Consider the following 13,471-nt stretch of genomic DNA (forward strand, 5'->3'; position numbering starts at 1 on the left):
TTTAATATCATTATCGACTACTTTTCTTTAATAATATAAGATAAATATATAATTTTTTTAATTATGAAATAAATATTTATTAGCCTGTTTGAATGTACCTTAAAATATAAACCTAATATTATTACATTGTCACGTGAATTTTTATTAGCCTGTTTGAATTTAGTATCTATTTTTACCACACTCATTCTAATATAATATAGATAAAACTTTAAAAACTTTCTCATCTCAAATTCAAATAATTTTTATCATTCTATTTTCTTAATTGGACTATATTTTCAAAAAAATATGTTATGCTTTCAAATTTAAACTAACTGAACTTAATTCAAATATAATCATAGAAAAATATTTTCTTAATTGTTCAAACACATTATATCTAAATGTTTTAGTAATAATTACGTATAAAATAGTCGTTTGCACGATTTATCAGTATTAATATCAATTTATTATTCTTGTTATTAAAATATCTTTTGTTAATTATTTAATTTTTCTCTTACCTTATAAATAATTTGTATACTTTATGTAAGATCTTATTTGCTGCTTGAAATTATTTAATTTTTAAACTCAATAAATCCTTAATATCTTAAGTAAATTTTAGTTTTATTTTATATTTTAACTTACTCCAAAGTATAAATAGTTATAGGTTATCTCAATTTACGTCTTTATATATTTTTATTTTTTTCTATTATAGATTTAATTAATTTTTTACCTCCATATTTCTAGCTAATATAGAAAAAAATCTACGAGTAGATCAATATATAAATATAAATATATAATTATAGATATAGATATAGATATAGATACAAATATACATATAAATTTAATTAAAGATATATATATTAGATTTGTCTAAGATCTATTTAGATTAGTATAAGATTCATTAAACTACTTACATTAATTATGTTTCTATATATAATTTCTAGTTATTAATGTTATCCTAAAATTGCCAAGTTGTTTCATTTTAGCTTGACACTTGGCTTACCCACAATGCATACTACTCTCCTTTTAATATAATATAGATATAAATTTTATCAATTAAATTTGTAGTCGTGATTCATGAAACTGATTTTTTAGTCTCAAGCAACAAAATTTAAAAACTAAAGAGTGAACAAATGCCTAAAGGTTGTGCTTCTAATGAACACCACTCTAATCTGGGTTTCCTGTATAAATTGTTACTGCTGAATTTTGTAGTATAATTTCTACATTAAATCTCCATTCAAATATATCAACCTAGCAAACCTAGAATTTATTTTGGATGTCCTAAAAATTGTTTTTCCTTCCCTGTTAGTTTTTTTTTTTTTTTTTTGTAAAATTTCAATTATTATATTTATAACCATACAATATTTGGAATACATGACAAGATTAATCTATATTGACATTGCTAGGATTCATTAAAGTGAGAAGCGCTTCTTTTTCTTAATAATTTATTGATGTAAACTCAAATTTTCTTAATTTCTGCTCAAAAGTGAAACTTCTTTTCAACTTTAACCCCTGAGTAGGAAAACCAATTGTTTCCAGTATTATATTAAGTTATTAACTCTAATCATAAATTATAAGTGACTTACTGAATATAATTGCTTTTTATTTTTCCCTTAAATAAAAGGAAGAAAAAGAAACAAAGGAAAAACAGAGGCCATTCCCTTTACATTTTGAGCTATCCTTTATATACGTTTTGTCTTCTCCGACGGCCACTAGGTTCGCCTCAATCCTCAAGACAAGAAGTATCCTTCTCTCTACTTCCATGTAAAACCCTAAATCCGACCTTCCGCTTTTTACATTCTTCTTTCTTATTATTGTTCTTATGCCTTACTTTTTATGTTTAGTTTTCCTGTTTGTCTCTTCAGTTCGCACTATTTTCTTTTTGGTCAAAGATTGTTAGAAGGAAACGAGCTAAAACTTGGGAGGAAAGTTTTGCAGTGTAGAATTTTGTTTGTTCTGAGATTTTGGGTATCTGGAATATGATTAAGATATTAAAATGATGAAAACATTATTTAAGTGCTAGTTAGAAAATGCTAAGGAAAAAAACACACAAAGAAACTGAAACTTGATGCAGATTTCCTCCCCCCCCCCCCCCCTTCGTTTTTAGCAATAGTACCTCCGTCATGAAGTGCAGAATGATGTAGAATGTTGATTCAGCAGTTACACTAATGAACCAAATTATTTTTGGCTTATATTGAGCTGGGTGGATTTAGGTCTTTATTTATTCAATTAATTATATATTAATGTTTGAAAGCGCATCTATATGGCATAAAGCATGTCCCCTTGTGTGATGAAATTTCTATCCAATGGATAGGTACATAAAAGAGCAGCCTACGCTCGACTTAGAGGCAAGATGAAATCTACGGGGCATTGTTTGATTGCTTCTTTAACTCCTTTTCATTCTGTTATCCTAAAAAACCGTCGCAGATTGTCATCAAACTTCTTTTATGGAAGTACAAGCAAAACAAGGACATTGTGTGCTTATCATCAAAAGTCCAAACTCCACTCTACTTCTCTAATGGGTGCAGAGCGCTATCCTCCTCCGTGGTTCAGGTGCATATATTTAAGTCTAATTTACTCTCTTTACGTAGTTAATAAGCTCCCTGATATTTCTTTGTTTAAAAGCCAAAAATAAAAGTGCCCTAATGTTTTTAAGCCTTTGTACTTGAACAGTGTTGCTCCCATGATGGAGTTGACAGATAACCATTACCGAACTTTGGCCCGTCTTATCTCAAAACATGCATGGCTCTACACAGAAATGCTTGCTGCAGAAACAATTGTCTACCAGGCTGGCAATTTGGTAAAGTTCTGCTCCATGGAAAGAGACTCTAGTGCTTCTCTAGTCAACTTTAAAGTTTCTATCTTAGCTAGAACTAAATAAAAAGAAGAGAGTTATGGTAGCTTCAACTACACAAATTTTTATGAATGTTATTCAAGGTTGGATGAGGTAATTGTGTCTAATCAGGCATGGCATTTTCCATTCGGAAAAGGGTCAAATATATCCCTGTACTATTGAAAATAATTTAAATATACCCTTCGTTATACTATCGGGTCATTTCGGACCCTACCGTTATACTATGAAACAGATATACCCTCATTTTGGATGGAATCCCACGTGGCAGCACATGATTAAATCGACCCATTCCCCTTTTTTAACCCGATTCACTTTTAAAAAACACTATCCGACCCAAAATCCACCCCCTTACAGATCGAACCATTGCCAACATACAGACCCACATAAGCACTTTAGACGATACAGCATCCAAACCTTCTTTCTAGGTGCAAATTTTCAGATCCAAAGAAATAATCCCTCTTTCATTTTTAGTGATAAGAGGAAGCACAATTATTTTAGTTGCTATCAAGTCAAACTTCCACATCATACTCCCGCAGGAAACAAATGATTCAACTGATCAAAATAATTCACAAACAGGAGGGCAATAATGATGAATTTATGAAAAAATTTGATCTCATTTGAGAAAAAAAATTTAAAAATTTGATTGTAAAATTCCATGATACAAATCTGCAAGTATATGTTGAAAAACTTTCTTGTCAAACAAACTTTTGAAGTCTTCTCAGAAGTCAAAGGTTTCCCACTGTACTTCTTCAATTTGTTACCACCATGAGCAAGTTGAATCGAATCTGCTGCTGTTGTTGCAATAAAAGTCGCCTGAGGCGCTGCTACGAAGGCGTTAGACACCGGACCAGCGGTCAGAGAGAAAACATGGTGCACAAAGGTCGGCAGAAAATTCTTCGGCAAGATTCCGACCATACTCCATGGTCGGAGTTTCAACTATTATTTCGTCTCCCTTCCGGATCTGGTAAATAAAAAGAACATATGAAAAAGAGAATAATGGCTCGCCGGAAAATGTATTTCCGGTCAGATCCAGTAAATTTCAAACCCAAAACTTTCAGATCTCCGGCATCTTGTATGTATTTCTCTAGATTCATATATAAATGTGTGTGTAGGTATAGAGAAAGGGGAAGAGAAGGTGCGAGGTGACAAATCATAAGGTTCTCCATGGTTTCCGGCGAATTCGCTAATGGAGATTCCAGCCATGGTCATTACAGTGATGCAAGAGAGAAGAGTGGAGGAAAAGAGGAGAGAGAGAAGCAGTGGGGGTGAACTTTGGGTCGGATAGTGGTTTTTTTTAAGTGAATCGTGTTAGAAAAAATGAAAATGGGTCAACTTAATCCTGTGCAGCCACGTGGCGTTTCGTCCAAAATGAGGATATATTTGTTTTATAGTATAACGGTAGGGTCTAAAATAATCCGATAGTATAACGAAGGGTATATTTAAACTATTTTCAGTAGTACAAGGATATATTTGACCCTTTTCCGTTTTTCATTTCAAAGAATCAGGCATGATATTTTTACAATCAAGAATCCTTTGTTCTTGTTCTAGACAAAAAGAAATGAGAAAGAGGAGAACGTTTACCATTCTTCCAAATTTCCTTCCAAAGGTGTGCACTGTTGCAGCCTCCGTGGCTTTGGTCTAGTGGTTAGAGCGTTGTGCCTGATATGTGGGTTAGGCGACGTCATGGGTTTGAACCCTGCTGCAGACAAAAGTTAAAAGAAGAGTAACCGAGTTTGGGGCACTCCCTCTGCCCGAGTTTTTGTTATCAGTTAGCATTTGGCAGGCTACATGACTTGGGACAGTGCTATATTAAGTATACTAACAACTATGCTTTAATCCTAAGCACATGTGCATGTGGTAGCAAGTAAAGGCTCAAAATCACTGGGATTCAAACTAGCATAAGATTTTCAGGTTAATTTTTTTACCAAGTGTGCATAAATTAAAGTATTCAATAGTTTTATTTTATCCATTTGTTTCAAGTCTAGAGACAATGAAATAGTCAAAAGTCGTTTTCTGTAATCTTGACCCTCTGGCTGCCAGCCCCAATTTTCAGGATAAGAAGGAAATAGTGGAAGTATGTCCCTGTGGGTTTATACTTACTTTCTACATGATGTAAACTGACCATCAACAAAGAGAAGCTTACAATTATTGTTTTTATAGATGGTGCCTGACACTTGTATCTGATTACTAAATCAATGAATTGGACTGTTATTTTTTCAATTGCTGTAAAAAAAAATTGGGTTGTGTTTCGAGGGTCAAGTTAACCAAGCTGGTTGGTCATTTGCCTTTCTTTAAAGTAGGACTCTTGTCCCAGTTAGACGGTCATGTAGAAAAGTATCTTTATTTTTTTGGTGTAAAATACGTGGGAAAGGAGGAGACCTAGATGATTATATTTTTGGAACCTAGGTAGATCCCGTAAAAGAGCTTTCTTGTATTGATAGGTTATTTCCTGGACCTCTAAGAGAAGCTTGTCACTGACTAATGCTTGTGTGTTTCTATCGGCCAGCGAGATCTGACATTTATGTGATTTTTTATATATCAGGATAGGTTCTTGGCATATGGCCCTGAGCAACATCCGATAGTGCTTCAAATCGGGGGAAATAATTTGGAGAACTTGGCCAAAGCGACACAACTGGCAGCTCCTTATGGCTATGATGAAATTAATTTTAAGTTCGTTCTGCTTTCCTCTCTATGGTACAAGTTTCTAGCTTTTATTCAGACCCATAACTGATACTTTTTCTCTATTATCTAACAGTTGCGGATGTCCTAGCCCTAAAGTAGCTGGACATGGGTGTTTTGGTGTGCGACTCATGCTTGATCCAAAGGTTCATATTTGTTTGCTTGATACATCAGAATCGTTATTTTTATGTAAAGTTGCTCTGACATATGCATAACTTTTGCAAGGAAAGTTTGTTGCTGAGGCCATGTGCGTAATTGCTGCAAATACAAATGTTCCCGTGAGCGTGAAATGCAGAATTGGAGTTGATGACCACGACTCATACAACGAACTATGTGAGCTCTTCAACTTTCAATCACTTACGGGAAATGAGAATCAAAACTTAATTCGTCAATCTCAATCTTTTGAATTTACTTGTTGTTCCTTTCTCTTGTATTGTTGGTTATGTCTCCAGCATGTTTGTTTAATGCTCCGACCTTGCTTCAAGAAAATCATCAAAATTTAGCTCTTTTAGTTTGTCCATAATATACTTCCAAGCAGCTCTTTGCTGTCCTTGTAGCTGCTTGGACTTTCGAGTAGATCTTAGAAAGCTGACAATAACTTGTAAATATGAACTAGCAGCAAATTGTGTGACCACTTAACTTGGAGCAGAAGCATGTTACACTTGAGGTGGCTATATTTCACATCCTCCTTTTGTTCCCTTTGAGCATAATGTTTTTGTAGGTTTGTGGAGACTGGAGAGCACCTCTATACTTGCACACTCGTTGATGCAAGTTACTTAACCGTTCCTCTCTCCATGCTCGATCTGATGTGTCATCAGACATATACTCCCTCCGTTTTAAAATGATTGTCTTAGTTTGACTTGGCACAAACTTTAATAAAGAAGGAAATACTGTTTGAGATATGTGGTCTTAAATAAGCCATAACGTTTGTGTGGCTGTAAAATTTTTGAAACTTGTGGTCTGAAACCTGCCGTAGCATTTGTGTGGCTATAAATGATTCTTATTAAGGAAATATTGAAAGGTGCCAATCTTTTTGAAACAGACTAATAAGGAAATAGTGCTAATCTTTTTGTAGCAGAGGTAGTAAGAAATAGAACTAGATATCATAAGTTAAGCGAAGAAGTGCTGGTTTGTCTCTACAAGGGCTTATGCTTTTGAAAAAAATGCTACATAGGGTATAATATACGCCTTTGCCTTATCCAAAAGAGTTCCTAGCCAGAACTTTCTCAATTAGGTTAGCTGGTAGCTATACATAGTTTGGCATGAACAGAACTCCAAATTTCCCCCTCTTAGTATATATAACCCATTAGGCATATCATGCATTATCAACTAGACGATTTAAGTTAGAGTTTTGATCATTATCAGCTAGATGATACAGATACAAAGTTCATGTTCTATAAGTAGATGCCACAGAATTAGGCATTTTTGCTTCTTGCATGTGTTATATATATATATATATATATATAATATTTTGGGTGTTACATGCCCCCTTTGTTGGTATTCTTACATAATTTGCCAAGTCCTAGCAAGTTGCATATTTAATTTGACTGAGTACTTGAATCTCATGCATATTTTCCATATTTATCTACGGTTGCTAGTTAAGATGTTTCTTATGTTTGTATGCACTAGGGCTAACTACGATGACTGCGTCATTTTTGTCGAAACAGATCTATTAGAAAGGAAAAAAAGAAAGAGAATAATGTGAAAAGTGTTGTCTGTTAACTGATTAACCTTCCAAATGAGTCTTACCCTATCAGTTAACATGGGTTAGTTCCACCAGTTGGGGTGGTAAATAGTGCTGCTATCTTCTCCATAAAATAGAAAAAATTAACTTTTCGCTTTCATGTGTACAGGTGATTTTATTTACAAGGTTTCTTCTCAGTCACCAACTCGGCATTTTATTATACATTCCCGGAAGGCATTACTGAATGGAATCAGCCCAGCAGATAATCGAAAAATTCCCCCGCTCAAGTATGCAGTTTGCAATAGCTTAGTAATCCAACAAGGATTTATGACAATGAAACAAGTGAAATTATATATCCCTACTTAATCATTTACTGGTGTATTTGTAGCCAAGACACTGAACTACTACATGCCTATCTTTAGATCTTAATAATTGATCTGAATCACTGAAAAATAAAGATCTTAATGATTGTTCCTAATGACTACCTAAGTTGGGCATTGACAGGTATGAGTACTACTATGCCCTCTTGCGTGATTTCCCGGATCTACAATTTACGATAAATGGAGGCATAAATTCTATTGAGGAGGTAAGTGTCTCAAACTAAAACAGAGTTAACATGTACTAGTTTGTGAAAATGTTGTTAAAATGGTAAAATCAGATGTGCTGAAAAAATAAGTTCTCCACTATCCCTACTCCCTAGACTGTCGTCAGGATTAATTCCTTTATTTTGAGCAAAATAAGCTTCATTAGGATGGATTTGTCTTGACAGAGTGCAGGATACTGATCCATTTAAAATACCTAAACTTGCTGGTCTTATAGTTCCGTAGCATCTATAAAGAAAACTATGATATTCTCTTGATAAACTTCTTCCTGTGAAAAATAACCTGTCAAAAATAAAAGTTATAAAGAGATGCATTTGTATGATCTTTCTAAAGGCAAAAGTCTAGATATTATGCCTAAGCTGTATTGTGGTCCGGGCCCGGGCCTAAACGGGCCAAACAGTCCCGGCTTTCGGTCCCGGGCCAAACGATCTCGGGCCTAACGATCCAAATGGGTGGGACCAGCCCACTGTGGTCCTAAGCCCACATGGTCCTGGGCTAAATGGGCCGGGCCCACGGGCTTAAACGGGCTTTTTCGTTCCGGGCTATTTTTTTGAATTTTTTTTTATCTAAGGCAATTTCTTGTTAACTATATATGTATATACTAATATAAATTGCTTATATATAGCTGTATATTTATATATAGCTATATATTTATATGTAGCTATATATTTATATATAGTATATATAGTATGTATATATACTTATATATTGCCTTATATAATATAGCTTATATATATTATATATACTATATCTATATCTATAATATATCTATCTATATATATATATATGAAAAGTAGGGGTCTCCAGTAAATTTATGAGCCATCAAAGACCCACAAGTTTTACACTTAGCCTTATTTTGTTCTCTTAGTTGAGTAAAAAAATGCCAAACAAGAGATGTTTCGGGCCGTTTAGAAGGTTGTCTATTAAAAGTAGGGGTTACTACAGGAGGGTCAGGCGGGGCATCAGTTGGGTTATTAACAGGACTAGTAGGTGTATCATCTAAATTCGGTTGCGTTTCATCTAAATCATCATTTTCCTCTACATTTTCAAAGATAGTTTGATTAGGATAAAGAGCATTCATAACTTCTTCATTTAATTGTTGACCTGGTACAACATCATGGCAAAATTGACTATCGGAAAATTGAAAACAAGGGTTATCACTATCAAGAATAATAGGTGGAGGAAGACGGGTAACAGGTCTGGGTCGGGGAGCCGGGGGAAGAGTAGTAGCTTGGCGATTAGATTCACCAATTTTAGATTTTCCCTTACCCTTACCCCCAAATATTTTTTTCAAAGAAAAATCCATATTAATTATGATTATACTAAATAAAACACACAAAACTATAATATTAAAACTTAAGAGTTGGAACGAGTTTACCGAATTGACGAACAACTTCTTGAAAGTTGAATATCGTTGAAGACTTGAATACTTCAATTCACCAACTTCACAATTTTTCACGAAATTGCAATAATAAAGTAAGCAATTATAGAAGAAAATTAGAGAGAGATTGATGAATTTGTGAGTAAAAATGAAAGAACGAGGGAGTATTTATAGTTGAGAATAGGGAAAAAGTGTAATTATAAAAAGTTTGGGGTTAAAACAAAGTTTGGGGGCCAAATGGCTATTTTTGAAAGTGCCAAACGGCTAAAAATGCAGTCCAACGGCTACATTTTAAATTCTGACCGTTGGCCCTTTTTTAAATTTTTTTTTTTTAAAAATTAGCCGTTAGGCCCGGTTGAACCGGCCCAGGCCCACCTGCCGGTCCCGGGATCGCGGGCTTTTTGGCAAGGACCGGCCCACTGTGGGCTTTTGAACCGCTAGAGACCAACCCATTTGAACTGGCCCGTTTGGCCCATTTGGCCCACGGTTCCGAGCTGGGCCCGGCCCACAATACACCCTTAATTATGCCCACGAATGATTCAGGGGCCCAATCTTGTGCCAATTTAGGCTTGGGAATTCTTGCTGAGAACTTTAAAAGTAAATGGTTTTTAGTCTTTCTTGCACTTGGGAATTCTTGCCGAGAACTTCTCAAGTAAAATGGTTTGTAATCTTTCTTGCACATTGGTGCGTAAGCTTTGTCAAACTTCATATTTGCACATAGGATTTCTATCTGGTATTACTTTACCCTTTTTCTGGTTATTTCATTTTTAGGTTAATGAGGCACGTACAGAAGGAGCTCATGGGGTTATGCTGGGACGTGCAGCTTACAGCAAGTATGAAAAGTGTCAATACTTGTCACTGTTTCAATAATTTGTCGAGATATTATTGTGGCTTTGTTCGTTTGATAGATGTCTACATATTTGTATCATCCCTAGATGTCTGCATACCACTAGATGTCTGCATATTTGTTTTACACTATTACAACTAGTCTCATTTATCTACTACTTGACACCTGAGTATGACCTCCCAAATATTGATGTTTTATGGATTCTGTAGGTTTGTCATATTCTCCTGTAATGTCCTTGTAGATCTTGCAAGTTGAAAATTGCAAGTTTGAGCTAAGCATTAAATTGCAAAATAAAAATAAAAATTGGTCTCTGGAGAACTTGAGAGACTATGCCTACTGTTTTTTTTTTTTTTGTTTCAATGAAAGGTGATAGTTATTTGAAAGGCGGCTTTTACAACACGTTAATCCGTAAAGTTGTAAATATGCTGTGAACTGTACAAATTAATAGTTTTAAGCTATTCTGTCTGGATAAACTTGTTAGCGTGGATCCATGGGAAAGATGGATTCTTGGCAAGTAGAAGCTTTTGATCTTTGTAATGTTGGGTTGGGAAAAAGAAGAGCAACCTTTTATCCCCTGTAGGGGAATATGCGAAAAATGTCAACAGTAATTGATTAGTGGACATCACGTGATAAAGTAGAGATCTTGTGCTTGTAATTGCATTGGTGATTTGTTGGTTCGGTGGGTCGATGTTGTGATTCTGATTCTAGTTTTTAGTTCAGTAAAGCAGAATGACAAACCCCATCAGACGTTTTGAAACTGTAACTGCTAACCTTGACTTCTAAAATGTTTATTTCTCGTTTTCTCGGCATGTTAAGACAACTCATGCTTTTGACAGTCCATGGCAGATTCTGGGACTTGTTGACAGCGCTGTATATGGTGCACCTCTCCGTAGCATAACCCGGCGCCAGGTTCTCATTGCCATCTGCATTCTAGTTTTTTGTTTTTGTTTTTTGGGTGACATCTTCCTACTTAAATAGCATATGGGTCTTTATTACTCATATCTTCATGGGAGCAGGTTCTTGAACAATATCAGGTCTATGGTGATTCAGTCGTTGGAATGTATGGGGGGCTTAAGCCAAGCATGCGGGATGTTGTCAAGGTAGGCTCACTCTTCATTTTATCCTTTCGAGCTGTTAACTTTAGCTGTGTCTGGAGTTTCGCAAGCATAAACACATTTTTTTAAAAGCTTTAGCAAGCGAGTTTTCTTTTGTCCTGGACATTGTCAGTCTACTGATGCATGGCTTGGCTTGGCTTGGTTCCCTCATAATTGCTCTGTCATCATAGTTTTCTACCATATTCTATATACTGCATTGAGTTTCACAAGCATAGACACACTTCTTTTAAAAGCTTTAGTAAGCAAGTTTTCTTTTGTCCTGGACATTGTCAGTCTACTGATGCATGGTTTGGCTTGTTTCCCGCATAATTGCTATCACCATAGTACTCTGCTATATTCTATATACTGCAGTAATAAAATCTGTTGTTTGCTTAATTTAGCATTTTATGAGGGCTTTGTCTCTGAAAATATTTTACAGCCGTAATCATTTAACTTTTCCCTGTACAGCCTCTGCTCGGTCTATTTCATGCAAATCCTGGAAATGGTCCATGGAAGCGTAAGGTTGATGCTGCTTTCAAGCACTGCACGGTATGTCATTATTGACTGAATTATGATATTTGGAAGTGCTCTCTTTAATAGTCATGACAGTGGAAAATGCTTTCTATTTACCGGCCATTCTTGTTCATAGTGGTTGAAAGAGTCCTCTTCATGCCACTAGAAAATGCTCTTTCTATTGCCATCTTCTAGCTGTGGTGCAATGATTTCTCTCACCTAGTATGATATTTTGTTCCCTTCTAATGATAATCGCTGAAGTTTCTGACTCTCTATGTTTTTCCGACATGAATTGGACTTTACGTAGTTTAGAGAAAATAGTTTGGATGAGTTGTAATATCTCTTTATGGTAGACATAATAAAATAACAATGGGAAGATGTGAAAATGGTATAAAGATGTTGCACCAATTATGAAGCACTACAAGGTAGAATGGCTACATACTGATTTGGCACTATAATTCGTGGAAATAGCTATTCTAGGAAAGGTGTCATTCACATGCATTTCAAGCACATTCATCTCTGAATGCAAGAATGACAAAAGATGTTTGATGTGCCTATACGGCCATCCAGGAACAAGCTCTGTTAAATTTTGTTAGTTGCTGGCAGCTCAGCTGTAAACATTTGCATATATCAATTTATGCGTTTAAAGTTATATTTCTTATGTTGTCCATACCTTTCCGTTCCTTTTTAAACTGATTTTAAACCTTGTAGACAATTAAATCCCTTTTTGAGGAGACATTGGTGGCAATTCCAGACTGGGTCCTTGATTCCCCTATTACAGAAGTACCATCTGGTAGTACGGATAAATTCAGCAAGGCGAAGAGTTTGTTGCCTCCTCCATACACAGTTAATGAAGAAGAATTACTATATGCTTAAATATACATGGTTTTCCCCCTTTGAGTTCGTATCCACCGAGAATGTATTCTTTCTTTCAATATTATGTATTCTAATTGCCTCATTTTTTGGGGGGAGACCAACTCTCTCCAATGTAACCAGCTACATGGCTTGTAAAAGTGAACTCACTGCTGCTATGAAGTGGAAACAGGTGCTACTGACATATTTTCCTAATTTTCTTTTTATATTAATATAGAGAAATGGAAAGGAACAATGAGGATCAAAGTCATATCTATTGTGTAAATTGAAAGAATCCCCACTGAACTGTAAGTCTTGATGACATTAGATTCTTGGAATGACACATCTTGTTCATTTATATTCGGTACAGTAACTATAGTCTTATTTGTTTTAAACTAACGCAACTTGTTTGTCTGATGTAGGGTTGTACAGAGAAAACCGACAAGCCGTACCAACCTGATAATCTGAATCAAACCGAGGAAAAAAATTCAACTATGGTTTGATTTGATTTGGTTTAGTGTTGGAAAAAAAAACTTAACCATAATTGGTTTGGTTTAGTTTTAACTAAAGAAAGTCAAACCGAAACCAAACCAACCCGATATTACATCTATAGAAATTTTAGATATATTTAATATATAAATATATTTATTGTGATGTAATTTAAAAATATTTCTTAAAAATTTTCATAATTTTATCTTTTAAGGTATTATTTCAAGGTTGGACTTAGAACTTTTGAATGTTTCAATAAGTTTTATAGCCATTAATATTAGTAAATTAAATAATGCTAATAAAAGCCCAAACTAAAATCAAATCAATACTAATGCTAACAAAAGACATTCAATTCAATACTACGAACGGGAACATATTGAATATCTATTTTTTGTTTTGCAATAATTTAGATAAAAATGTATAACTTATTTTTATTTTTTCTTTAGTGTTTAATCATGTAATTAATACTCCCTTATTAGTCTACTTATTTTAGCATGACT

The 13,471-nt window shown here is 34.7% G+C and overlaps 1 protein-coding gene across 5 annotated transcripts; it reads left to right on the forward strand.

The window, feature by feature from the left end:
• The first annotated feature begins 1,630 nt into the window (after window positions 1–1,630).
• LOC104246053 (uncharacterized) lies at window positions 1,631–12,840 on the forward strand. 5 transcript variants are annotated; one of them, XM_070155889.1, is made up of 14 exons: window positions 1,631–1,740; window positions 2,291–2,529; window positions 2,650–2,776; window positions 5,373–5,500; window positions 5,586–5,655; window positions 5,740–5,842; window positions 7,363–7,480; window positions 7,698–7,779; window positions 9,948–10,009; window positions 10,860–10,932; window positions 11,040–11,123; window positions 11,586–11,666; window positions 12,342–12,476; window positions 12,721–12,840. In XM_070155889.1, exons 2-14 carry the CDS (start codon window positions 2,330–2,332, stop codon window positions 12,739–12,741), a joined length of 1,284 nt encoding a protein of 427 aa, XP_070011990.1. In that variant the 5' UTR covers window positions 1,631–1,740; window positions 2,291–2,329; the 3' UTR covers window positions 12,742–12,840. The 5 variants fall into 5 exon arrangements, 4 of the variants coding, with proteins under 4 accessions (XP_070011990.1, XP_070011989.1, XP_009800088.1 ...); XM_070155890.1 differs by having other exon boundaries at window positions 1,641–1,740; window positions 2,404–2,529; window positions 12,721–12,753; XM_070155888.1 differs by having other exon boundaries at window positions 12,342–12,753.
• Window positions 12,841–13,471: the final 631 nt, after the last annotated feature.

The sequence above is a fragment of the Nicotiana sylvestris genome, chromosome 9 (assembly GCF_000393655.2).
Source record: "Nicotiana sylvestris chromosome 9, ASM39365v2, whole genome shotgun sequence".
NCBI lineage: Eukaryota > Viridiplantae > Streptophyta > Magnoliopsida > Solanales > Solanaceae > Nicotiana > Nicotiana sylvestris.

What these genes read in the sequence shown, in the direction of transcription:
- LOC104246053 (XM_070155888.1), top strand. Translation starts at nt 2,330, where the DNA reads ATGAAATCTACGGGGCATTGTTTGATTGCTTCTTTAACTCCTTTTCAT. An exon ending in TCTACCAGGCTGGCAATTTG is followed by an intron (nt 2,777 to 5,372) that starts GTAAAGTTCTGC and finishes TTTATATATCAG; the next exon opens with GATAGGTTCTTGGCATATGG. An exon ending in GACTCATGCTTGATCCAAAG is followed by an intron (nt 5,656 to 5,739) that starts GTTCATATTTGT and finishes TTGCAAGGAAAG; the next exon opens with TTTGTTGCTGAGGCCATGTG.